This window comes from Auxenochlorella protothecoides (genome assembly GCF_000733215.1).
Source record: "Auxenochlorella protothecoides strain 0710 unplaced genomic scaffold scaffold31, whole genome shotgun sequence".
Classification (NCBI taxonomy): Eukaryota; Viridiplantae; Chlorophyta; class Trebouxiophyceae; order Chlorellales; family Chlorellaceae; genus Auxenochlorella; species Auxenochlorella protothecoides.
Genome location: NW_011934124.1, coordinates 219,003 through 242,464, shown reverse-complemented (window position 1 = coordinate 242,464; position 23,462 = coordinate 219,003). Strand labels below are relative to the sequence as shown.

Below are 23,462 nucleotides of genomic sequence, written 5' to 3'. Positions count from 1 at the left end.
AACTCAGGTAGCTGGCACCCGCGTGCGCCTCTTCGGCATCGACGCGCCCGAGAAGAAGCAGGCTTGCCTGGACGGCAGGGGCGAGTCCTACCTCTGCGGCCAGGCCGCCACCTCCGCGCTCAGGGAGGTGATCGGCGATGCGCCAGTTGCCTGCACGGTCAAGACCAAGGACATGTACCGGCGCTCCGTGGCGGTGTGCACCGTGGTCCGCCCGGGCGAGCGTCCGCTGGACCTGAACGCCTGGCTGGTGGAGGAGGGGCATGCCGTCGCTTACCGCCGCTACAGCAAGGACTTTGTGCCCGCAGAGCTGCGAGCCCAGGAGGCCAAGCGCGGCATCTGGGCCGGCCGCTTTGAGCTGCCGGAGGGCTGGCGGCACAAGGAAACCATGCCGCAGTGGTTCCAGTGATGTTGGGGCTGGAACCTGGCTCGTCCATGTGAGTTTGCTAGGAAAACAGAGGCGGTATGTTTGGAGGGCCACCCCCGGCAGGTCCGGCCCTGGCAAGGGAGAAGGGTCAAAGCAGGACCTCCAGTCTGTTATGTGGCTCGTTCCACACCAAAGATCCCGGAAACAGCCTCCATGTATCTCACGGGGCGCAGCGATTTGATGCCCATGCAGCCACCTAGAGCACACATCAGTATGTGGTTCTCGGAATGCCAGATCCGACACCGACCACGGGCTTCGATGTGCAGGCTCCCGTACTCTCTCCAACCCCTCTTGAGTGATCTCCTGCCCGCACAGCATGGCATGCCCAGCCCCCTCAGATCATGGCCTCGGGGTCAAAGTCCTCGCCCACGGGGGACAGGTCGATGTCCAGGTCGTCTCTCCCCCGCGTGGCCCGAGCGATGGCAATGAGCTCCACCAGCAGGCTGCGCAGGTTTCGCAGCGGCCACTCCGTCGGCGCGTCCACGGGGGAGGTAGTGGGGTTGTCGTGCACTTCCATGAAGATGCCCTGCACGCCCACCGCCACGGCTGTGCGCGCGATGGTGGGGATGAGCTCGCGCAGGCCGCCGCTGGCGACGCCGCCGCCCTGCCGTGGGGGTTGGAGGCTGGGGTCAGGGAGGCAGGGGTTTGGGGTTGGGCGCAGGAGGTGGTAGGTTGAAATCCATCGCGCAGTGCACAGGCAAGGATCACTGTACACTGAGGGAAACAGAACCAAAATCTCTGGGCGCTCTGCAGGCAGGCAGCCGGCCCAGGGCCTGGCCGGGCCAGGGTTGGGCTCAGAACCTCGAGACCCAGTCCAGACCAAAAAGGGAGGCACCCGTGTCTACTCCCCGCGTCTGCCATCCAGGGCAACCCACTGGGCACCGCAGCGCAGATGTGCGCCGGTCCCTTGCCTGTCTTCCCCGCCTTCCTCCCCGCCTGTTCAGTTACTAACCTCCAGGGCCCGGCCGGCTGGCTGCTGCAGGGCGTGCGTAACGTCTGCAGTCACCGGCACGCCCGCATCGCGCATCAGCACAAAGTTGCGTGGGTCCACGATGAGGTCGGAGTAGCCAAACATGGTGCCGCGCTCGCAGACCAGGACGTTGGGGTTGCCTTCGGGGGGGGTAATGGAAGGGGGGAAACATTTATGTAACAGGGGTGGGGTGGCCGGGGCGCAGGTGCAGAGGGCCATGGAGCATGGCAAATCTGAACTCCCGATAACAGCCCCGTTCCCTCGTACTGAATCCCATGCCCCCCAACAAAACCCTTCAAGCCACCCACCGGCGTGCTTGCACTTCTCCGTGGAATTGCGCATGACGGAGGCCGCGCAGAACTGCCCCTTCTTGATCTGGATGACCTTGCCTGTCTTGGCGGCGGCGATCAGCAGATCGGTCTGCCGACACAAGAAAGCGGGGATCTATGCGGGGGCGGGCAGAGTTCGGGGAGTCAGTGTGTGTGTGATGAATGAGGATATTGATGAGAGGGGCAGCGCCATGAATTTCTCAAGGCAAAGAATCAACCGGGAATTATGTCAAACAATGCACCCTTGGCCTTCATCCCAACATATCAAGCACAGAGGGACCCACCTGGATGATGTCAGCCACCTCAGCCACCTTCTCGGCCTGCCAGGACTCGTGGATGTCGGTGATGATTGGCACATCAAAGGTGTCCTTGACCTTCTTCAACACCCTGCATGATGTGCATGGGGTTGCCTCATGCAAATCCAGCTGACCTGCCCCCGATCATGACACCATGTCCATCTGTTGTATTCGAGTCCCAACAAAGGTGCTCTCCCCTTCGTCACACAAAGGATTGTCTGGACTCCAACCAACCATGCGCAAGATACACGTGATACCCCACCTGAGACCCTCCTCCATTCCAGGACCGCGGAAGGAGGCGGCGTTGGTGCGATTCGCTTTGTCAAATGACGACTTGAAGACAAGCTTGATGCCCAGGCTGTCTGCTCAGGGAAGGGGCAAGAGGGAGGGGTGGCGCGATCTGCACCCGATCACCATACAGACAGGATCCAACCACCATCCAAAGTACATGCCTGTCACGGCCTTGATCTGACGGCACATCTTAAGGCAGTGCTCCTCCGACTGGATCACGTTGGGCCCGGCCATCAGGAAGAAAGGGGCGGAGCCCTTGAGCTCCTTGAAGAAGGCTGATTCCTGCAGCCGTGCAACAAGTGATACATCATACATCCGTGCGCATGCAGTTTTGCAGTGCCGGGGCCACCCCATGCATGACCCACCCCTACCTCCGCCATGGCCACAATGTTCGGGTGAGACAAGTTGTAAAGGTTGAGAATGGATCTAGAGCCTTCGAACGTTCAATCTGATTCGCAATGCAATGCTCGACTCCTGACCCGGTACTCAGGGGCTGAAGCATTGCTATCGGCAGGGTGGGTTCAGTCTCGGCTTAAAGTGCTGCATAGCACGCGGGGCACGCTTCGAATCTGGACGAAACCATATCACTCCCCCGACATGCTTTCATGCAGGGCGCTGACGATGAGTGATTTTTTTTGGAAAAACGACCGTGAGAACGTTTCGAGATTGGTGTCTTGGCGATCCCCACGCCACGCTGCCTCGCGGCGGTGGTGGGGCGTCGGGTGCTGTCCTGCGGCCCTGCCAGGGCCTGCGCCAGACTCCACGCGCCATCTGGCTCCGCCTGCCATGCCGACATCGACCGCCTGCTGGACCGGGACTGGCTCCTGCCCAGTCCAGCAGCCCAGGTCCGGGGAGGGTGAGCTGTGCTTCCCATCATGGCCTGCCGGCTTGTGCTTGCCTGTCGGCAACCCACCCCTCCCTCACACATGAACGACGACGAGCCCACCTCCCAGATCACGGAGTGCGGCAGCTTTGACGTGCTGCGGGACGACCTGGCTCACCCCTACGTCAATGGGAACAAGCTGAGGAAGCTGGACGCGGTGTGGCCCGCACTGCTGGCCGGCCCCGCCCGGCACGTGGTCACCTGCGGCGGCGCGCAGAGCGCGCACCTCGTGGCAGTGGCCGCGCTGGCGGCCGGCACGCGCGGCGCGCTGGCCTCGCACCTGCTTGTCCGCGGCGAGGCGCCCGCCGCGCCCACGGGCCACGCGCTGTACATGCGCTTGCTGGGCGGGAACGTGAGGTACGTCCCGCGGCGCGAGTATGCGGCGCGGGGCGCCATGCTGGCGGCCTACGCCGCCGCGCTGTGCGCGCCGCCCGACGGGCCCCGCCCCGACCAGATCGCGGTGCTGCCGGAGGGCGGCGCCATGCCCGGCGCCCTGCTGGGCTCTGCGCGCCTGGTCCGCTGGCTGGCTGGGGAGCTGGGCGCCGCGCCGCGCGACCTGGTGCTGGACTGCGGCACCGGCGCCACGGCCGCGGGCCTGGCGCTGGGCGTGGCGCTGCTGGGCCTGCCCTGGCGCGTGGTGGGCGTGGAGGTGGGCGGGCCGCCGGGCGAGGCGGCGCGCACCGCCACCGGTCTGCTGAACGAGGCGGTCGCGGAGTATGACCTCAACCCGGGCGTGCCCGACGCAGCGCAGGCCGCGCTGCGCTGGGTCCCGCGCGGCCACCCGCGCCGCTTCGGCCGCACGCTGCCGGGCGACGGCGCCGCCGTGCGCGCGGTGGCCGCCGCCACGGGCGTCGTGCTGGACCCCATCTGGACGCTGGCCGCCTGGGAGGCGGCGGCGGCGCGGGCGGCAGCGGCGACTGTGGGGCCGGCGCCGCGCCAGCTCATGCTGCACACGGGCGGGGGGCTGGCGCTGTGCGGCGCGGCCCAGCGCTGGCCGGAACAGTACTAGGTTGTTTGGGAGGGGGTGTGGAGTGGGCCAGCTTGCCGAGGCGCAGCACCGCGGTGCAGGCCATGGCGGTGAGTCCACCACAACAGCCCGCTGGAGGCTCGGCCGCACGCCCGCACGGCCCTCGCTCGGCCGGAGCAGCTTGGACCCTGTCAACCCCATGTTTTGCAATGACACACCCCCTGCATGGCATACAGATGTGCTGCCTTGACTCGCTGATGCTCAGGTTCTGTACATGACGAGCCACGCTGAGTGCGGCTGGGGCGCGGAATCCCTTACCCAGCGGCGCCCCCCCGACCAGTCCACGCATCAGTTGGACAGGTAGAACTGGGCCAGGAAGGGTGACAGGTTGCCGGGCTTGGGCTTGGGCTCCGTAGTGGCGGGCAGGCCCACGTACTTGTCGATCAGATGGTGCCGCTGCTTATGCTGCATGATGATCATCTGGGAGGAGCACAGGCCGACGGGGCAGAAGTCAGTCTTCGTGTGGCAGTGAGCACTCTGGGGCAATGGACACAAGCAGTCTGCATGGCGTAGACCTTCTCAATCAGGGGGCCACATTGGCTGCTGCCGAGGCCAGTCCCTTGCCAACGGGTCCCGTGGTCATGATCCCAGTCCCCACATGCAAACCTCCAGCACAGTGCGACTCGCAATTTAAGAGCAGTGTCCCTCACGCCCAGCTTTTCCCTCGGAGCCGACCCAATCCTGCGTCTCACCTCGAGCTCCTCGCGGCCCTTATAGATGAGGAGGTCCACCGCCTCGGGCGTCTTGACCTCCTCGAACCGCCTGAACAGCTGGTTCACGTTTCGTCGCAACTGAGAGACGGTGGTCAGCTCCTCGAGCTTGTAGTTGTGGACGACCCAGGGCAGGGTGCGGCACACCTGCGTGGTATGAGGGAGGGGATGGGTGCCACCTCATGGGGTGCTCCTGCCCTATAACCCAGCCCCAACCAGACCCGGTCTCCCAGCGCTCGCACCTCCCGGAAGAAGAGGGTGGACTTTCCGTGCTCCACTGCTTGCTGGAGACCGGAGCCATGTCCGCCAAGGCCCAGGGCTTTCCTCACGACGGGGCGAGCGGCCATGGTGCACACCGACTACCAGTCCCAAGTCTGCCCCCGTCCAAAGCCGGCAATGAATGAAAGGAGTATTTCCTCCGGTGTTGTACCTAGGATCGATGACACAGGGTTGGAGGGCGTGGGTTTCTCGGGCCTTGCGCGATGTTGCGGGGGTGAATGTCCCAGCGGGAGTGAATGTTGCGCTTCGAGGACGTGGACCAATCTCGGGTCGACCCGGGGCCGGGGTGGCCCCCGCCTCCTCTATATTAAGCTGCGCAGCCATTTGCAGTCCCACATGCATTCTTTCTGTGCAATGATTCTGTCTTGAACCTCGACATCGGACTCTCTCCATCCCTGGAGAGCAGTCCGATGGCAGTCAATATGGCTCGCAGCGGAGTGAGCGGGTGACGGCAAGCCCTTCAAGGTACTTTTGACAGGGGCTGGAGGCTCTAATGTGCACCGAGTACCCCATGCCCGAAGATGTTGAATGATAATCTTTGAGACCTGAACATACTTGTGGACAACCTTGCATTCCTGAGGGCACTTGTGGGGCCGCATGCCCCTGCGTGATGGGGCGTCACTGTCGAGCTCCCAGCCTCGGGTATCCTCCGTGCAGCGGACTCCAGTCCATGAGTCCTGCTTGCCCCAAAACACAAACCGAGGAGAGCGATGCTGTTGTTTGATCGGGCCAGCCCATCGGTAGCCGATTCGACAAGCATGACAGCGACACTTCCCTGCAACCTCAACTGGCAAGGTCCTTGCACCAGGATTACTTCTCTTTAAACCACCACTCCCCGTCGACGCACGCTGCTGCAGGTCCCTGCACGGGCGCCCCTCAACTGGGATGGAGGACCTGCCTAGGTCTGTTGGCAGCGGGCACCTTGCCAGGTAGGAAGAGCTCGAGCTCCATTGTGTGGGGAACGCCTATGCTTGTTGACCTTGGCAGGGCTGATGACAGAACCGTGACACATCTCGGAGCTTGTTCAAGCCTGACGAATCACGAACTCATCGCTGCGTTCTTTCTGACCTGCAACCTTGATTCCTTGGCCACCGATCCCGATTCTGTAGTCTTTCTCCGCTTTCTGTTCCCGTTTTTTCCTGTGTGCGTATGGGGATGAAGATGTTTCCAGATCAATATCTTAGGACACCTTCTTAGGTAGCACACGCCTCGCTACCAGTGAGATGAAGTGATCACTGACCCATAACGCCGCATCGCCCTCCCTCCTCTTCCTTGCTGCTCTCCTGTCACAAGCCCGGTGATGCTAAAAATAAACTTTCGTTCTACTGAGCAGTCTAACAACTGTGCAGAAACAATTTATTGGAGACCTGAACTGAGGGCTTTTGTGATGATTTTGCTCCTGCTACCTCCCCCTGTCGAGCGGGAACCCCATCTGGGGCAGGCCCGTCGGTTTCGTCCCCACCTTTTCGACCTCTCCTTCTACCCTGTTGATCTCGCGCAGGGCAGGAGCCTGGCAGCCTCGGCGCTGCTTGGGGAGTGGCATGGGCCTTGAGGGTTTGGAGCACCGAATGGCGTCCTCGCACATGCAGCTGCCACCGTCCCCGAGGTGAGTGGACCGACACCGGGCTGTTTGTGTCTCACACGCCCGTGCCGCTGCCAGATGACGACCCCATCCCAATCAACGTTGCTATTCTGAACCACAACGTGTTGAAACCTTACATGCACCACTATCTGATGGCTTGCGGCGCCGGTGCGCCGGGTGCTGGCATGCGACGAGCTCACGTGCGTCCTCCTGAACCCCTCGACCCCTTCCCGCCCTGGCAGGGTGTGAGAGGGTAGACCATGGAAGCGGCATGTCGCACCCAAGGCGGCCCTCTGCTGTGCAGAAGGCTCACAGCGGCGCAATTTGTCTGCTGCGGACCCCCAGGCTGCCCAGCGCGCACACACCAGGTAAGGGCGCAGCGCAAAGGGCCACTTCGGTACGACCCTGACTGCGTGGGGTCCTGGGTCCCATCTCCTTTGGGAGTGCGGACCCAGGACCCCGCCCTCCACGATCAGACGCTCTTGCGTCCATGTACTGGGAGAAAGTCCCCGGGCGATGAGGCAGAGAGTGCCATCCCGAAAGGGCAGGACCCCCGAGACGAGGCGCCCCTGGGGGCCCCATCGTCGAAGGGCAGCTCGCCGTAGACACAGTTATGTGGCCGGCGCCGGGCCGTCCTCGTCAGAGGGCGTTTCGGCGCTAACACAACGGGGCTTACTCTTGCACTGACGCCCCCACCCCCTCCACCCCATGCTCTGGAACAAATCCAGGTGCAGGCGTGCGGCATCGATGGTTGGGTGAGGAGTCTGTTGGCGAGAGCATGTGGAAGAGCTGCGCCCAGCCCCCTGCAACAACCGCATCAGTCCCACACACTTGCCCTTGTAGCTAGGTGCGTACCCGCCCAGGCTGCCGGCACAGCTTGCCCTGGTGGGGGGTGATGAAAGTAATTCACCACAGACCTGTTCTGAAGGGGAGGCCCCTGATAATGAGACACGAAGTTGTTATGCACCACTCTGACTCCACCCCAGCTGATGCGTTTGAGAGGGCGAGGGGGGCACTTCTTTGATGAGGTTGCCACCCCTGCCCCTCGCGCCGCGATATCCGATGAAGCAGGGGCCCCATCACCAGACAGTCACAGCATTCCCTTGTGCCCTTTGCACCTTGCAGGGCTGGTGGTGGCCTGAGGCCTGGACCTGGCTGTGCATTGGGATTCTCAACGATCATACAACCTGGTACATGTCCTTGCACTCTCGCGCATGTCCTTGCAACCCGTTGGCATATCGCTCCTTGCCACAAGAGGACTTGGTTTCAACATCAACTTCTAATAGCCCTGCCTCATCCCTACTTGTACAAACATCTGGAAGCTCAGAGGCACACTCAAAGACCAGCAATAAAGAGATCCTGGCATTCCCTCCAACAGCATGCAACACCAGGAGGCACCGAGTTGCTATAGAATCACGCAAAAATACAGGTGTCCGAAACCTCCCTTGTTCCAGATCTGGCTGGGCTGGAATCATTCCTGAGCCGCCTGCTTTTTGAAGCATGAAAGTGCTGCCTGGCCGGCGCTGGGGAACTCGCGGTCAGCAGCCAGGAAGCGAGACCCATCGGTAGACATCTGGATGTACGCGGGGCTATCCCCGCTGCCATCCTGCGGCCCGGGCAGGTCGACGCCCTCCGTGCCGCCGATGGCGAGCACGATGACGTCCACCCCCTTGCATGCGCTGGTCACCTCATGCATCAGCTGGCGGGCCAGGGGGTGGATGAGGGGGCCATCCTCCTCACACTTCTCTGAAGGAAATGAGTATAGGAGAAGGTATGGCACACGGCCTTCCCACAAGTCCAGGATCATGCTCCCTGCACCTGGTGAGCTGCACCCCCCACCCTGGACCCCCCCCGCTCACCAGCACAGAGGACCAGCACATCGAGTCCGCCATGCTTCTCGATGACTTGCCGGGGGACCTCGTCCACCTGATCAGGCGATGGATGCAGTGACACTTGCGATGGTGTGTGGCGAGAGATTTGATCGAGTGGTCACACACAAACACACACATCGCCCTTCACCTGGTCCTGCAACCGCCGCCCACCTGTTCCGCACTCGTGAGATCGAGCTCCAGGGTTTCGCAGGGCGCCAGTGTGTCAAAGCCACCCATTCCTCCACACCGGGATGCGACCTCATGCAGCGCCAGGGTCTGCGGTGCGGTGAGCACCAGGGTGGCCCCCTCCCTGGCGAAGGTCTCGGCGACGTCGGCCCCCATGCCGACATGGGCGTTCACGATCAGCACCCGCCTGCCCTCCAGCGCACGCACGCTCTCCTGGGCCATGGTTGCCTCGTTTTTGTTATGAGCGTGTCTGCTGCAGCTCGTCATGCCCTCTTACCAACTTTACCCTAGGCCCATCGCGCTCCCGCACCCATGGGGAAGGTGGGAGGGAGTACGCAGGGCGCCACAGGTCTTGGGCCTCCCGCTCTGAAGCCTGCACCTCCGCTCTTCCTACACCATCGTCCACACCACGCAACCTTCCCCCCCTGCCCGCCTGCCCTCGCTCGTGTCCCTCTTAGCTTCCGTTGTTACCCACAGTCAACAACGCATAGGCAGGCCCGGGCCTCAGGCGGTGGCCTCCTCCGGGGCGTCGCCGACCACGCCCTCCGCGGGCCGGTCCACGGCGGTGGACACCTCGGTGGGCAGGTCGCCGTGCACCTCCATGAGCTTGCCCACGTCGAACTTTGGGCTGCGCAGGACCTTGACCTTGCGCACGAAGGTGTTCTGCAGGGGGTAGATGCCCTGGCACGCCTTCTCGATCTCCTTGCCGATGGCCTCGGGGATGAACTTGGCCACCAGATCCTTGAGGTCCACGGAGGTGGCCTCGCGGGTCATGATGTCCACCATCCTGCGCCGGATGGCGCGGATCTGGGAGCTCTGCGCGTACGCGGTCTTCTTCACCTGCCCCGCGCGCTTCTTGGTGAAGGCGATGGCGAAGAGGCGCAGCGTGTAGCCGTCGGTGGTCTTCACGTCCACGTGGGCCTCGATCAGCGTCTGCCACTTGCGCACCAGCGACCGCAGCTTGTCGGTGGTCAGGTCCATGCCGTGGAAGTTGGTCAGGCAGTGGCGACCCTGCACGTCCTCCACGCGCAGCTTGATGTTGCGGTACGCGTCCGCATCATTCTTCTGCAGGTCAGCCAGGTTGACCGTGATCACGCGGCCCTTCAGACCATCAGACGCGATCTGTTGGAAGGAGGGAGGGAGGGGGGGGTGGTGGGGGGTTGTCATTGTATACTCGCCGAGTACCCTTGCCAGCCAGAGCTGGAGGGGCAAAATCCTAGCCCCAATGGGTAAAGATATAGCGGCTGGTGCTGGGCCATATCCAGGCTTGCCATCCCCAGCTCCCCAGCAGCGGTCTGGATAGAGACCTCCCCCCCCCGAGGCCTGTCCGCCGCTACTGCGCCCGATCTCCACCAGAGCAATCCCTCGCCGCCCTGCGCCCCGGCCCCTTCCCGCTCCGTCCGTCCATCACACCTTGGTACCGGCGGTACGAGTCACCAGGGTCTTGCCCACAGCGCGCTGCTGGAAGGTGCTGGGGGCACGGATATCGTACCAGTCCTTCTTGCTGAAGGGGTCGACACTGCAGTGGAGAGGAGGGGTACCGGGTGTGAGGGAGCATGCTTCGGGAGCCAAGCAGGAGCAGGGCGAGCCACCGCGCGTCCAGCCTGCTCACATCTTCTTCTTGCCGCCCTTCTTGCCCTTTGACAGGCCTGCGAACGGGGGGATTGGGAGAGCGATGGGACGAGGACGCCCGTGGAGGGGCACTGCCGGCTGGCGGGGCGCAGGCACGCCCACTCACGCTTGTTCTTGCCGACCGCCATGTTGCTCCCACTGACAGTCGACAATCGGTACCTGACCCCGTGGCCAGTGCAGGCTTGAAAGAGGCAGGGTACGGCCCCTGGAGGGCCAAAGAGCGGGGCGGCCCCGAGGGGGGGGCGCAATGTTATAGACCAAGGAAATCCACATTTGCGAAGGCCCAGTGCTGGTGTGACGCCGAAACCTGTAATGTGAAGATTCTCGCAGGACACATGCTTTCGAGTTGTGCAACCCCGGTCCCAGCAGTGCCTATACTTTCACGAGGGGCGTGCCACGCTTTGAGATCGTCGACCCCCCTTAGACGTTGGTCGCGCCCGGGGAGCGCCATGGGGTTTTGGCTGGGCACCCTCATATTCGCCCTCCTGGAGCTGCTGGGCTTTGGCATCGTGCAGGCATCTGGGGCTAGACATGGAAACAAACTGTGCGTTGGCTTGGGCCAGGGGCCAGGGGTTTTAGCGGGTGGCGAGACCAAAAGATCGGTGCTCTGACCTGTGCGACCCACGACCCCTCTCCCAGGTTGAAGCACACACTCGTGGGCACGACGGTGGCGTGCTGCTGGATGATGTGAGCTCCAGGATCGGGGCTTGGCTTGTTGCGTATTGTTCTAGCTGTGTGATATGCATCGATATGCATAGCCTGCAGCTGCACTTTGCCTGGAGGTCTTCTCTATTGGAACCCCAACCCCCTTTGCAGGTGGGGCATCGTGTACATCGCCCAGCTCCACCCGCTCATGAGGCCTACCCTCCAGGGCTGAGGTGCTTCCGTGGGTGGAGGATGCTCGTACCTGCCCCTCTTTACGCTTGCTCACCTTCGCACAGCGCAAGGTCTCGTCACCCTTCCTCAACCTTGTATCGCTGCTTTTTCCAATTGTAAATTACACGACATACCGGGGGCGGGGGTCGACTCGAACCAAGGAAAAGCAGGGAGTAATTCTTTGTCTTTGCGACAGGTAGGGAGGGGGGTGGGTCGCACTTGGAGACCGTCTCACAAGAGGCAAACCCCGGAAGGGAAGGGGGTGTCTTGCTGGACTCCAGGCCTTGCCCTCCTGCCCTCCAGCCCCCACCCTTACTGCTGCCGGCTCATCAGCTGAGCACGGGCTCGGGCTGCGCCTTCTGCTGCCGTACCGCCTCCAGGTTCTCGTCGGGGATTTCTGCGTACTCGGCCAGGATGGCGCGGAACTCGTCGCCGCTCATCGTCTCGCGCTCCAGCAGCACCTCCACCACCTTATCCATGGCTGCACGGTTGTCGCGGATGTGGCGCAGCGCCTCCTCGTACGCGCGCGCCGCGATGTCCTTCACCGCTGCGTCGATACGCTGCTGCAGGCTCTCGCTGATGGAGTTCTTGGCCATCATGCGCATGATCATGTCGGGCGACTGCGCGGCCTGGTCCTGCAGCGAGTAGGGCCCGATCTCGCTGAAGCCGTAGTTGATCACCATGCTGCGCGCCATGTTGCTGACCTGCTGCAGGTCGGAGGAGGCGCCGGTGGTCACCTCAGCCGAGCCCCAGACCACCTCCTCGGTGGCGCGCCCGCCCAGCGCGCTCACGATGCGGGCAAAGATCTGCTGCTTGCTGATCAGGGTGGGGTCCTCACCTGGGAGGGAAGGGAGGAAAGGGGTGAGGTTGGTTGGTGGGAGTCCATGTGTTTGGGGGGATGCAGGCCCTGGTCCGAGACATCCCGAACTGGAGAGGGGTCGGGGGGCGGCACGCCAGTTACTCGTCTGCATGGCCCTTCCTCCAGCCATCCCCCCCTTCTGTCGGATGCTTGCCAGCAACCCCTCCCCCCACCCCCACCCCCCCGCACCCCAGCGCACCTGGGATGAACCAGGTCAGACCGCGGGCCTGGCCCCTGGGAATCAGGGTCAGCTTCTGCACCGGGTCGTGGCCCGGGGTGAGCGTGGCTGTCACGGCGTGGCCGACCTCGTGGTAGGCCACCAGCATCTTGCTGCGCCCGTCGGTCATGGGCGTGCCCTCCATCCCCGCCACGATGCGGTCGATGCTGTCGTCGATCTCGGCCTGGGTGATGGCCTCCTTGTTGCGCCGCCCCGTCAGGATGGCCGCCTCGTTCAGCAGGTTGGCCAGGTCGGCCCCGGAGAAGCCCGGCGTGCGCAGCGCCACCTCCTTCAGGTCCAGGTCGGGGCCCAGGATCTTGTTGCGCGCATGCACGCCCAGGATGGCCAGGCGCCCGCGCTGGTCGGGCACGTCCACCGACACCTGGCGGTCGAAGCGGCCGGGGCGGAGGAGGGCCGAGTCCAGGATGTCGGCGCGGTTGGTGGCCGCCACCACGATCACGCCGGCGTTCCCCTCGAAGCCATCCATCTCCGTCAGCAGCTGGTTCAGCGTCTGCTCGCGCTCGTCGTTGCCGCCGCCAACGCCGGTGCCGCGCGACCGACCCACCGCATCGATCTCGTCGATGAACACGATGCAGGGCGCGTTCTCCTTGGCCTGTTGGGTTTTGCGGGGGGGTCGTGTGGTGCGAGGTGGAGTGGTGGGCATCACGGAGGTGCATGATGGAGTTCAATGGGGAGAGGGGGGCATGGCAGCCCCAGCCTTCCTGCTGGGTGGCCCGCCAGCCATCCAGCAGCCACAGCCATCCAGCAGCCACATCCCTCCGTCTCCGACAAGAATCGTCTCACCTTCTTGAACAGGTCGCGCACGCGCGACGCGCCCACGCCCACAAACATCTCCACGAACTCAGACCCGGCAATGGAGAAGAAGGGGACGCCGGCCTCGCCGGCGATGGCCTTGGCCAGCAGCGTCTTGCCCGTCCCTGCGAGATGGCTTGAGTGGTGGGGGGTCAGGCAATCGGCAATGTCGCTTTTGCCCCGCCATGCACGACGCTGCTGCATCTCCTGCGCCGAGCCTGGGGGAGGCCAGGACCAGGAGGAGGGAACCCCAGAAAAACTATACATGGCTGTCGCAGCACTCACGTCCCTGCAAGATGGCTTGAGTGGTGGGGGGTCAGGCAATCGGCAATGTCGCTTTTGGCCCCGCCATGCACTACGCTGCTGCATCTCCTGCGCCGAGCCTGGGGGAGGCCAGGACCAGGAGGAGGGAAACCCGGGAAAACTATACATGGCTGTCGCAGCACTCACAGCCAGCGGACGAGCAGTCGACGGCCGCTCTTGCCTCCCCCTCGATACTGCGAGCAGTCGACGGCCGCTCTTGCCTCCCCCTCGATACTGTACAACATCCCTCCACCCCGCCGCGACCCTCCTCCCTACTGAACAGCACAGCCAGACAGAGTGAACCAGCAAACCCATGCCTGGACGCACCTGGGGGCCCGACCAGGAGCACGCCCTTGGGGATGCGGGCGCCCACGGCCGTGAAGCGCTCCGGCTTCTTCAGGAACTCCACCACCTCCTCAAAGTCCTGCTTGGCCTCGTCCACGCCGGCCACATCGGCAAAGTTGATGCCGGTGTTGGGCTCCATCTGGAAGCGCGCCTTGGACTTGCCAAAGTTCATGGGGTTGTTGCCGCCGCCGGGGCCGCCCAGGCCGCCGCCCTGGCGGCGGGAAAGCAGGAACAGGCCGCCCACCAGCAGCAGGGGGAAGGCGAGGTTGCCTGGGAGGAGCGGATGCAGGGTGGGTAGAGGTGGGTGGGTGGTGATGGGTTGGCGGTAGGTGCCCTCTCTCAGGGGGTAGACCTCCTCACATGCCATGCCACAGGGTTGGGATCAGCCCCCCTTTCGCGTCCAACCACTCTTCACCCTGAAGCCCTGACCCATCCAACTCCAGCCCCTGACCCAGCCAACTCCACCTCCTGACCCACTCACCCAGCAGGCCCAGGATCTGGCTGCCGCCGTCCTCGGTCTGCGTGTGGGCTGCAAAGTCCACCTTCTTCTCCCTGAACTTGGTCAGCAGCTCTGGCGGGGTGCCGGGAAGCTGCACACGGACGCGCTGCACCCGATTACCCAGCTCGGGGCTCACCGCCTCCACGATGGCGATGGTGCCGCCCTCGTACAGGTCGACCTGCATGCGGCAGGGGGCGTGGGTGTCGAGGAGTCCTGCACCGGCCCTCCAGTGCCAACCGACTGGCCCTGCCGCGGCAAGCCAGGCAAGGGTTGCATGCGTACATCGCTCAGCCCACAGACCAGCTCCACAAAGCCCTCATGAAGTTGAACAAAGAAATACAAACCACCCGCAGCGCCCCACCGACCTTCTTCACACGCCCCATGTCCAGGTACTCGAGGAAGCGGGAGTAGGACATGCGCGAGGAGGTGACGCTGTTGGCGTCCTCGGCCTTGGCCGCAGCCACGGCCAGCATGGAGGCGAGGCCGGTGCCCAGGCTGTGGAGTGATGAGGCGAGGCAGGTGAGTCGATGCAGCAGCTGGGTGCCCAGACAGCATGCAATTTCGTCCAGCATTCATGATCCCAACCCACCACCCCTCCACCATGATGCTCACCCCTTGAGAAGGGAACGCTTCTGAGGGTCCCTGGGACCCACGGTCTGCGAATGATGGGGATCAGGTGGGCAGGGGTGGGTCCAAGGCGCAACCTATAGTAGGCGCATGGAAAAGGCACATCCCAATGGCACCCCTGAACCCACTCCCGCTCCCGGACGACGACGGGTTACGACGCATTGCCTCACCTGGCTCGCTTTGCACGGCATGGCAGCTCTATGGCGACGCGTGGACCCTGCGATGAAGCCCCGGGCATGTGAGCAGCAGGGAAGCTTCTTGCTGACCCGCCCCTGGCTCACGACCTCTCATGCGCATCTCTTTGCTCCAGGCAAGTACCCCCCTGCATTCCACGCACCTGATGCAATGGGCAAGAAGGGCTTCTGGTGTCCCGCGGGCCTCAGCATGCCCGGTGTCATCGTGGACAGGCTCATTGCCACTGACGCCATGGTCAGGGACTATCTGCGAGAAGGAAAGCTCAGCCGCTGTGATTGATTGCTCTAAGCGGTTCTGAAACTTGAAGGTTTACTATGAAATACAAAGTGTCTGCTGCCACGAAGAATCTGGAGGGTTAATGACGAGACCGCATCCCACCTCTCATTCAGCGGGAGTCTGAAGCTCACTGGATCGCGAGGCCGGCAAAAACAAGAAAGCGCGGCTACGAGAGAATGCTTGGAATCTGCTTAGGCAAACAGATCCCTACCAGGCTTGCGCCGGTTGCACAGCTGCTTCCCGCAAGCGAGATCTGACTGGCGCAGTTGGTTGCCTCGATCGGCGAATCAGAGGGGGTGGGGGGGGTGGGAGGGCGGGAGAAGACGAAGCAGGGGTCCCACCAAAAGCTGTGGGACGAAGTGCATTCGCAAAAAAGCACTTGAGCAACATCAGGATGTTGACCGCCCCGTTGACGTCGCGGTTGACAACGTTGACCTTGAAGCCCTTGTTGACACAGCGCTTCGTGTCCCACAGTTCCGTCCACGACAACCCGCATCGCTCCAACTGTACCGAACCCTCTCCTAAAACTCCCCCTCTTCCTGCAGGTGCCCGACCCACAAGACAGCGAGCACAGAGGTGCTGCTGTCGCGGGTCGTAAGGATCGTCCCAAACCTGCGACAGGGCCTGGCCTGGCACAGGGACGAGAAGCCGTTTCGGAAGGTGCGCCACCAGGCCTACGTCGGCAGGGAGCGGGCCATCACCCGGCTGGCGGAGCAGTTCCGCGCTCCCCCCGGCATGACTACCATCGTCGGCGTGGGCAACTGGTCGGCCCAGGACCGGGGGGGCATCATGCGGGGGACTCCGCCTGGGCCCTGGATATGCTTCTTGCGGCGCCTGCGGCGGGTGTGCAGGGTGGTAGTGGTCGACGAACACAGGACTTCCAAACTGTGCTGCGCCTGTCACACCTCCCTGCACGCCCACCAGTACATGCGGGTGCGCCGAGGCGAGGAGAAGCTGGTGGACGTGTGGGACACCAAGCGGTGCACGAACAAGGGCTGCAACGTCAACGTCGTCAACCGCGACGTGAACGGAGCGGCCAACATCCTGATGCTAGCCAAGTGCTTTTTTAAGAATGCACTTCGTCCCACTGCATTTGGTGGACCCCCTGTATCGTCTTCTCCCGCCCACCCACCCCCTCTGGTTCGCCATTAGAGGCAACCAACTGCGCCAGTCAGATCCCGCTTGCGGGAAGCAGCTGTGCAACCGGCGCAAGCCTGGTAGGGATCTGTTTGCCTAAGCAGATCCCATGCTGCAACCGGTAACATTGACCCTCCCCATGGGATCTGGTGCAACGGGAGCTCGCCCGTCATGCACAGCACACCCTTGGTCCACCGTCCACTGCGAACCATCCCATCCCTGCCTGTTCCACAGTGCACTCCCACCTATGACTTGGAACTTACTTGCCGTCCCACGGCACCCTTACTATGTGTTTGCGACCCATTCACATGACAACCTTGGACCACAGGACACTTGCCCCTCCCTCTGGTATAAATACCCCACGACTGACATTGTAATGGCCTTGTTCTTGACAGTCTGTAGGTTACGTTGCACATTGACAGAGTAAGGTCATCCAAGGGCCACACAGACCGGAGGTTGAGTGCCTTAGAAACGCTAACTCTCCCGCCCCCCTGGGCGACCCTATGGGATCTGGCGCGCGGCGCACACCCTGGCACGTTGATGGGCCCCGACCTTACATCCGAGTGAACCCCCACCGAAGTACCTCAGTCTCGCCCTCAAGGCGATGCCTTAGCATTGCTGGACCCGCCTGTACCCAGTAGCCAGCTCACATGGACTCCTGCCGCCTCGCACGTGCGGCGGGTCCCCCACAGCACCGTCCCATTGCAACGGGCGGAAGGTACGTGCATGCGTCTGGCGTGGAGTTCAAATTGTGCCCGTAACTCGCAGCGCATTCGCCCATCCCCACTCCCCTCCCTCTCGCTGCACAGAGTGTCGAGGGCACTTGCCCGTTTCCGCAGTGGACCGCCCACCGCCAAGGACCTGCTGGCATGCCGAGGTGAGAAACGGCATCGCGCCAATGGGGCCCTGCGGTATGCCCTGTGAAGACGCCGTGGTCCCCCCCGCTTGCATGTGCACGGCCAGACGTTTGATTTCCCCCCCTTCTCAGGGCGGCTGGCGCGTGGACTGCCCCGGCAACAGCCGGCTCGCAGCTCCGCATCGGTTGCCAGGGCGGCATCCACCCTGCAGCAGGTGTGTGGAGGGACCTTCCCTGTGGTGCAGCATGCCCCTGGTGCATACGGCATCCGGCCTGCGATGCGGAGCGGCAGGGTGTAAGTGGCTGACAGCTGCCACCCTGCATAGGCCCCAGGTCTGGTACTGCAAATGCGAGGCCCATGCACCGGCTGGCGCCTGCAACACCCCGGCCTCCCTGCGATGCCACCCGGTTCCCCAACCCAACACACCCCTTCCATCACACGCACACACAGGCCTCGCCTGCATCTCCTGCCGCCGCCGCGGTGCTGCAGAAGCTGACTGCCGCGGGGCCGGGCGTCCTGCAGCTGTACCGCAGCCCCGGCCTGTCGGCCTCCAAGGCGGCCACGCTGCTAAAGCAGGCCCAGGCCAAGACCCTGCCCGAGGTCACGGAGATGGACACCGAGTTGTGCTACAACATCTCCCTGTCCCAGCCTCTGACCGCGGCCGAGGCCGAGACTCTGGCCTGGTGAGGAATGCTGGGGTGTCTGCGCTTGTGGGGGGTAGGGGGTGAAGCGGGGTCGCCTTGGGCCTGGAGCTTGTCCTTCGTGGGGAGGGGGTTAAGATAGGATTTGTGTGAGAATGGGAGAAGTTTGGGAGGAGGCCCTCCTAGGCAACACATCCAAAAGAGGGTCTGGCTGCGGCTCAACTCATTGTGTCGTCGTCGCCATTCAGCCGCAGCGACTGCACCCGACTCTCGCGCATGCTACATGCGCCACTGTCGCAACGGACGTCGACCTCTTCCTCCTTCCCTGCTACAGGTTGCTGCGTGAGACCTTTGAGCCGGAGCGGCTCACCCCCGACTCCAGCTTCCAGCTGGAGCCCCAGGATGCCGTGGTCGAGGTGGGTGGCTTTCAGCTGTGCTGGGTGGGTGCGGGACCGCTGTATGTTACTATCTGGAGGCACCTCCAGGTCACTCCCCAGCCTCTTCACTCCCCATCCCAACCCCCTCCCGATTATACCCCCGCCCCTCCCCCCCAAAATTTCCGCCAGGTCGGCCCGCGCATGAACTTCAGCACGGCCTGGTCCGCCAACGCGGTGAGCATCTGCGCCTCCTGCGGCCTGGGCAAGGTGGAGCGCGTGGAGGTCAGCCGCCGCTTCCGCCTGCGCGGCGGCGCCTCCACGGCCCAGCTGGCGGCCTTTGCCGCCAGCGTGCACGACCGCATGACGGAGGAGGTGTACCCCACGCCCCTGACCTCCTTCGCCTCCAGCGTGATCCCCGCCCCCGTCTTCACGGTGCCCGTGGTGTCGGAGGGGCGGGCGGCGCTGGAGCGCGTCAACGCCTCCATGGGCCTGGCCTTTGACGACCGCGACCTGGACTACTACACCGACATGTTCCGCAGCGGCATGGCCCGGGACCCCACCAATGTCGAGCTGTTCGACATCGCGCAGTCCAACTCGGAGCACTCGCGCCACTGGTTCTTCCGCGCCGCGCTGACCGTGGACGGCGCGCCCGTGCCCGAGTCGCTGATGGGCGTGGTGAAGAGCACGCTGGCGGGCTCCGCCCCCAACTCGGTGCTGGCCTTCAAGGACAACTCGTCCGCCATCCGCGGCGGGCCCGTGCGCACGCTGCTGCCCGAGACGCCCGGCGCGCCCTCCGCGCTGGCGCCCGCGCGGCGCGACCTGGACCTGCTGCTGACCGCGGAGACGCACAATTTCCCCTGCGCGGTGGCGCCCTACCCCGGCGCGGAGACGGGGGCGGGCGGCCGCATCCGCGACACCCACGCCACGGGCATCGGGTCGCTGATGGGCGCCGCCACGGCCGGGTACTGCGTGGGCAACCTGCTGCTGGAGGGCTACGACCTGCCCTGGGAGCAGGCCGACGCGGCGTACCCGCCCTCCCTGGCGCACCCGCGCCAGATCCTGACCGACGCCTCCAACGGCGCGTCGGACTACGGCAACAAGTTCGGGGAGCCGCTGGTGGCGGGGTACACGCGCTCCTTCGGCCAGCGGCTGGCGGACGGCTCGCGCCGCGAGTGGCTCAAGCCCATCATGTTCTCCGGCGGGCTGGGCCAGATCGACCACGGGCACCTGGAGAAGACCCCCCCCGGCCTGGGCATGCTGGTGGTCAAGATCGGGGGCCCCGCTTACCGCATCGGCATGGGTGGCGGCGCGGCCAGCTCGCTGCCCTCCGGCTCCAACTCCGCGGAGCTGGACTACGACGCGGTGCAGCGCGGCGACGCCGAGGTCAGCCAGAAGCTGTGGCGCGTGGTGCGCGCCTGCGTGGAGCTGGGCCCGGCCAACCCCATCCTGTCCATCCACGACCAGGGCGCGGGCGGGAACTGCAACGTGGTCAAGGAGATCATCTACCCGCTGGGCGCGGAGATCGACGTGCGCGCGGTGCACCTGGGCGACGCCACCATGTCGGTGCTGGAGATCTGGGGCGCGGAGTACCAGGAGAACGACTGCCTGCTCATCGCACCGAAAGACCGGCCGCTGCTAGAGGCGCTGGCCGCGCGCGAGCGCTGCGGCGTCCAGGTCATCGGCACCATCGACGGCTCGGGCCGCGTGCGCGTCGTCGACCGGCAGGCGCCCGCGGGCGCGCCCACCCCCGTGGACCTGGACCTGGAGCTGGTGCTGGGGGACATGCCGGACAAGGCCTACGCCTTCAGCCGGTCCCCCGCCCCCGCCGCGCCGCTGGACCTCGCGGGCGCCACGCCGGCTGACGCGCTGGACCGCGTGCTGCGCCTCCCCGCCGTCGCCTCCAAGCGCTTCCTGACCAACAAGGTGGACCGCTGCGTGACGGGCCTGGTGGCCCAGCAGCAGGCGGTGGGGCCTCTGCACACGCCGCTGGCCGACGTGGCGGTCGTGGCGCAGAGCCTGTACGGCCGCACCGGCGCGGCCACCTCCATCGGCGAGGCGCCGCTCAAGGGGCTGCTGGACCCCGCCGCCATGGCGCGCCTGGCGGTGGGCGAGGCGCTGACCAACCTGGTCTGGGCGCCCGTCACCGCGCTGGAGCACGTCAAGGCCTCGGTCAACTGGATGTACGCGGCCAAGATGGGCGGAGAGGGCGCGGCCATGGTGGACGCCGCGCTGGCCATGCGCGAGGCCATGGCCGTGCTGCGCATCGGCGTGGACGGGGGAAAGGACTCGCTGTCCATGGCCGCCGCCGCGGGTGAGCGAACCGGCTGTTTACCTGGTGGTGGTGGTAATCGGGGGGGCGGGGGGAGGGGGGGTGGATGTGTGTTTGTGGGGAGAATGCGTGGGTCCTGCGCCGGGCAGGTGAGACTCCTCCACCCACGCAGGCATGCGCATCCATCTTCCAAGCATGCACCGAATCCAGCCGCATGCACCAGGCCATCTCCTCCCTCCATCTGGGTGACATGCAACTACTGACGAGTCAACCTGGCCCAGACAATCGCATTCCTTCCCAGCTCCCCTAACATCCCCCCCCCCAACCTACATCCCGTCAGGCGGCGAGACGGTGATGGCCCCCGGCAACCTGGTGGTCTCCGCCTAAGTGGGCTGCACCGACATCACGCGCATCACCACCCCCGACCTCAAGGCCCCGGGCGCCAGCTCCCTGCTCCACGTCGACCTGGGCGCGGGGCGGCCCCGCCTGGGCGGCACCGCCCTGGCCCAGGTGTACTCCCAGCTGGGCGACGAGGCGCCCGATGTCGACCCCGCGCTCCTGGGCGCCGCCTTCCGCGCCACCCAGGCCCTGCTGGCCACCGCCGACTGCCCCGTCCTGGCCGGGCACGACGTCAGCGACGGCGGCCTGGTCGTCGCCGCGCTGGAGATGGCCTTTGCCGGCAACTGCGGGCTGGAGCTGGGGCTGGAAGGCGCGGCGCACGCCCGCGACGCGGCGCACGGCGCACTGGCCCCGCTCTTCGCCGAGGAGCTGGGCCTGCTCCTCGAGGTCGCCGCGGGGCGGGAGGGCGAGGTGCTGGCGGCCTACGCGGCCGCCGGCGTGCCCTGCGCGCGCGTGGGCGCCAGCCTGGCGGCCGACGAGGTGCGGCTGGCGGTGGGCGGGGAGGTGGTGGTGGCCGGGGGCGCGCGCGACCTGCGCGACGTCTGGGAGGCCACCTCCTTCGAGCTGGAGAAGCGGCAGACCGCTCTCGAGTGCGTCGAGTCTGAGCGCGCCGCGCTGCGCAGTGCGGAGGCCCCCACCTGGGTCGTGCCTTACGTCCCCGCCTGGACCCCCGCCGACAAGCTGGACGCTGGAGGTGAGCGCGTGTGGGGGGAGGTGTCGTTCTTTCAAGCGAGGGCCCGGGGACGGCTGTTGTTGACCGAGTGCTGCGCTGCGGTGAGGTGGGGATTCTGTATCCAGGATGGGGGTGCCGATGGGGCTCCTGCATCCCTGCCTGTGCGTGTGGATGCGCTGCGACGTGCCGTTATGGAGACGTATCGACCTCGGTGCCCGGCCTTGCTCCGCAATGCACAGGCCTTGCAACCCCCTTCCCCTACCCCTCCCCACCCAAACAATCGACAGACAAGGTGCGTGTGGCGGTGATCCGCGAGGAGGGGACCAACGGCGACCGCGAGATGGCGGCTGCAGTGCAGATGGCGGGCATGGAGCCGTGGGACGTCACCATGTCCGACCTGCTCTCCGGCGCAGCCACCCTGGACTCCTTCCAAGGTGGGTTTGTCGGAGGGGTGGTGGAGGGGGCTTGGGGACCGGGGTCCAGTGTGTGAGGTTCCCTACGGATCACTAGCCGTGCTCTGGGCATGCATGGGTGAAGGTCGTTGGGCGGACTCCCGTGGTTGCGTACACCCCGTGACTTCCTTCCTTCCTGGGCTGTGCCCTGGGCTCCCCTGGTTGACCCTCGGCCGCCACCCCCACCCACCATGTGTCACCACCATAGTATTGTGACCACCACCTCACCCCCCCACAAACCAAACTCCAGGCATCATCTTCCCCGGCGGCTTCAGCTACGCCGACGTGCTGGACTCTGCCAAGGGCTGGGCGGCCACCATCCGCTTCAACTCCCGCCTGCTGGGCCAGTTCCAGGCCTTCTATGCCCGCCCCGACACCTTCTCCCTGGGCGTCTGCAACGGCTGCCAGCTCATGGCCCTGCTGGGCTGGGTGCCGGGCACCGGCGCGGGGACCGGCGCGGCGGGGCCCCTGCTCCCCGACGCGGCCCAGCCCCGCTTCACGCACAACGCCTCCGGCCGCTTCGAGTGCCGGTGGAGCAGCGTGGCGATCGACCCCGACACCCCCGCCGTCATGCTGCGCGGCATGGGCGGCGCGCGCCTGGGCGTCTGGGTGGCCCACGGCGAGGGCCAGGCCCTGTTCCCCGACGAGGCCGTGCGCCGCGACGTGCTGGACCGCCACCTGGCGCCCATCCGGTGAGTGGGTTTTCTGGGGATTCTTGTTTGGTTGTGGGAAGGAAGGATGTTGTTGGGCGGACGGACCCTGTGGGCGGCCTTCTTTTCCTACTTTTCATCCAGCTCACGATCGAATCAGCCCCCCTTTTTCCCCCCCAACAACCTAAAAAACCCAAAAACCCAATCCAGGTATGTGGATGCCGTGGGCAGGGAGACGCAGGAGTACCCCTACAACCCCAATGGCTCCAGCGACGCCGTGGCCGCGCTGTGCTCGCCCTGCGGGCGCCACCTGGCGCTGATGCCGCACCCAGAGCGCTGCCTGCAGATGTGGCAAAACCCGTGGTGGCCCGCAGAGACGGGGCTCAAGCCAACCGACCCCAGCCCCTGGCTCAAGCTCTTCCAGAACGCGGCCGAGTGGGCGGCGTCCGTGCGCAGGGCTTGATGAAGTGATGGTGTTTCGGAGCTGGCGCTCGGCCGGCGGTATGCCTCCACCGAC

The 23,462-nt window shown here is 65.0% G+C and overlaps 10 protein-coding genes across 10 annotated transcripts in view; 4 read left to right on the top strand and 6 right to left on the bottom strand.

The window, feature by feature from the left end:
- Nucleotides 1–406, top strand: part of F751_2997 (Succinoglycan biosynthesis protein ExoI) — a gene marked incomplete at both ends in the record, with an annotated part of 1,584 nt that extends 1,178 nt beyond the window's left edge. Inside the window, one exon of the mRNA XM_011397369.1 lies at nt 8–406. Within this exon, the coding sequence (XP_011395671.1) occupies nt 8–406 (399 nt within the window). The remainder of the gene's footprint in view (nt 1–7) is intronic.
- Nucleotides 407–758: 352 nt separating this feature from the next.
- Nucleotides 759–2,625, bottom strand: F751_2996 (2-dehydro-3-deoxyphosphooctonate aldolase 1; the record flags this gene model as incomplete). Its single annotated transcript, XM_011397368.1, has 6 exons — nt 759–1,028; nt 1,377–1,534; nt 1,703–1,838; nt 2,008–2,110; nt 2,282–2,377; nt 2,453–2,625. The coding sequence occupies 6 exons, from the start codon at nt 2,623–2,625 to the stop codon at nt 759–761; spliced, it is 936 nt and encodes a 311-aa protein (XP_011395670.1).
- A 611-nt stretch (nt 2,626–3,236) lies between these two features.
- On the top strand, nt 3,237–4,202 carry F751_2995 (Putative 1-aminocyclopropane-1-carboxylate deaminase; the record flags this gene model as incomplete). Its single annotated transcript, XM_011397367.1, has 1 exon — nt 3,237–4,202. One exon carries the CDS (start codon nt 3,237–3,239, stop codon nt 4,200–4,202), a length of 966 nt encoding a protein of 321 aa, XP_011395669.1.
- Nucleotides 4,203–4,508: 306 nt separating this feature from the next.
- On the bottom strand, nt 4,509–5,277 carry F751_2994 (hypothetical protein; the record flags this gene model as incomplete). The annotated part of the gene is made up of 3 exons (XM_011397366.1): nt 4,509–4,676; nt 4,913–5,077; nt 5,173–5,277. The coding sequence occupies 3 exons, from the start codon at nt 5,275–5,277 to the stop codon at nt 4,509–4,511; spliced, it is 438 nt and encodes a 145-aa protein (XP_011395668.1).
- A 2,985-nt stretch (nt 5,278–8,262) lies between these two features.
- F751_2993 (Hydroxysteroid 11-beta-dehydrogenase 1-like protein) lies at nt 8,263–9,070 on the bottom strand (the record flags this gene model as incomplete). The annotated part of the gene is made up of 2 exons (XM_011397365.1): nt 8,263–8,490; nt 8,834–9,070. 2 exons carry the CDS (start codon nt 9,068–9,070, stop codon nt 8,263–8,265), a joined length of 465 nt encoding a protein of 154 aa, XP_011395667.1.
- A 282-nt stretch (nt 9,071–9,352) lies between these two features.
- Nucleotides 9,353–10,608, bottom strand: F751_2992 (40S ribosomal protein S3a; the record flags this gene model as incomplete). The annotated part of the gene is made up of 4 exons (XM_011397364.1): nt 9,353–9,970; nt 10,262–10,367; nt 10,461–10,497; nt 10,587–10,608. The coding sequence occupies 4 exons, from the start codon at nt 10,606–10,608 to the stop codon at nt 9,353–9,355; spliced, it is 783 nt and encodes a 260-aa protein (XP_011395666.1).
- Nucleotides 10,609–10,929: 321 nt separating this feature from the next.
- Nucleotides 10,930–11,357, top strand: F751_2991 (hypothetical protein; the record flags this gene model as incomplete). The annotated part of the gene is made up of 3 exons (XM_011397363.1): nt 10,930–11,024; nt 11,120–11,167; nt 11,297–11,357. The coding sequence occupies 3 exons, from the start codon at nt 10,930–10,932 to the stop codon at nt 11,355–11,357; spliced, it is 204 nt and encodes a 67-aa protein (XP_011395665.1).
- Nucleotides 11,358–11,685: 328 nt separating this feature from the next.
- F751_2990 (ATP-dependent zinc metalloprotease FTSH 2, chloroplastic) lies at nt 11,686–15,447 on the bottom strand (the record flags this gene model as incomplete). Its single annotated transcript, XM_011397362.1, has 9 exons — nt 11,686–12,194; nt 12,415–13,045; nt 13,237–13,370; nt 13,876–14,050; nt 14,138–14,163; nt 14,375–14,570; nt 14,758–14,887; nt 14,982–15,048; nt 15,357–15,447. 9 exons carry the CDS (start codon nt 15,445–15,447, stop codon nt 11,686–11,688), a joined length of 1,959 nt encoding a protein of 652 aa, XP_011395664.1.
- Nucleotides 15,448–16,225: 778 nt separating this feature from the next.
- F751_2988 (putative phosphoribosylformylglycinamidine synthase, chloroplastic/mitochondrial) lies at nt 16,226–23,408 on the top strand (the record flags this gene model as incomplete). The annotated part of the gene is made up of 12 exons (XM_011397360.1): nt 16,226–16,548; nt 17,437–17,504; nt 17,616–17,698; nt 17,935–18,167; nt 18,460–18,541; nt 18,692–20,813; nt 21,112–21,143; nt 21,282–21,864; nt 22,131–22,277; nt 22,546–22,685; nt 22,821–22,987; nt 23,156–23,408. The coding sequence occupies 12 exons, from the start codon at nt 16,226–16,228 to the stop codon at nt 23,406–23,408; spliced, it is 4,233 nt and encodes a 1,410-aa protein (XP_011395662.1).
- On the bottom strand, nt 20,673–21,023 carry F751_2989 (hypothetical protein; the record flags this gene model as incomplete). Its single annotated transcript, XM_011397361.1, has 1 exon — nt 20,673–21,023. One exon carries the CDS (start codon nt 21,021–21,023, stop codon nt 20,673–20,675), a length of 351 nt encoding a protein of 116 aa, XP_011395663.1.
- Nucleotides 23,409–23,462: the final 54 nt, after the last annotated feature.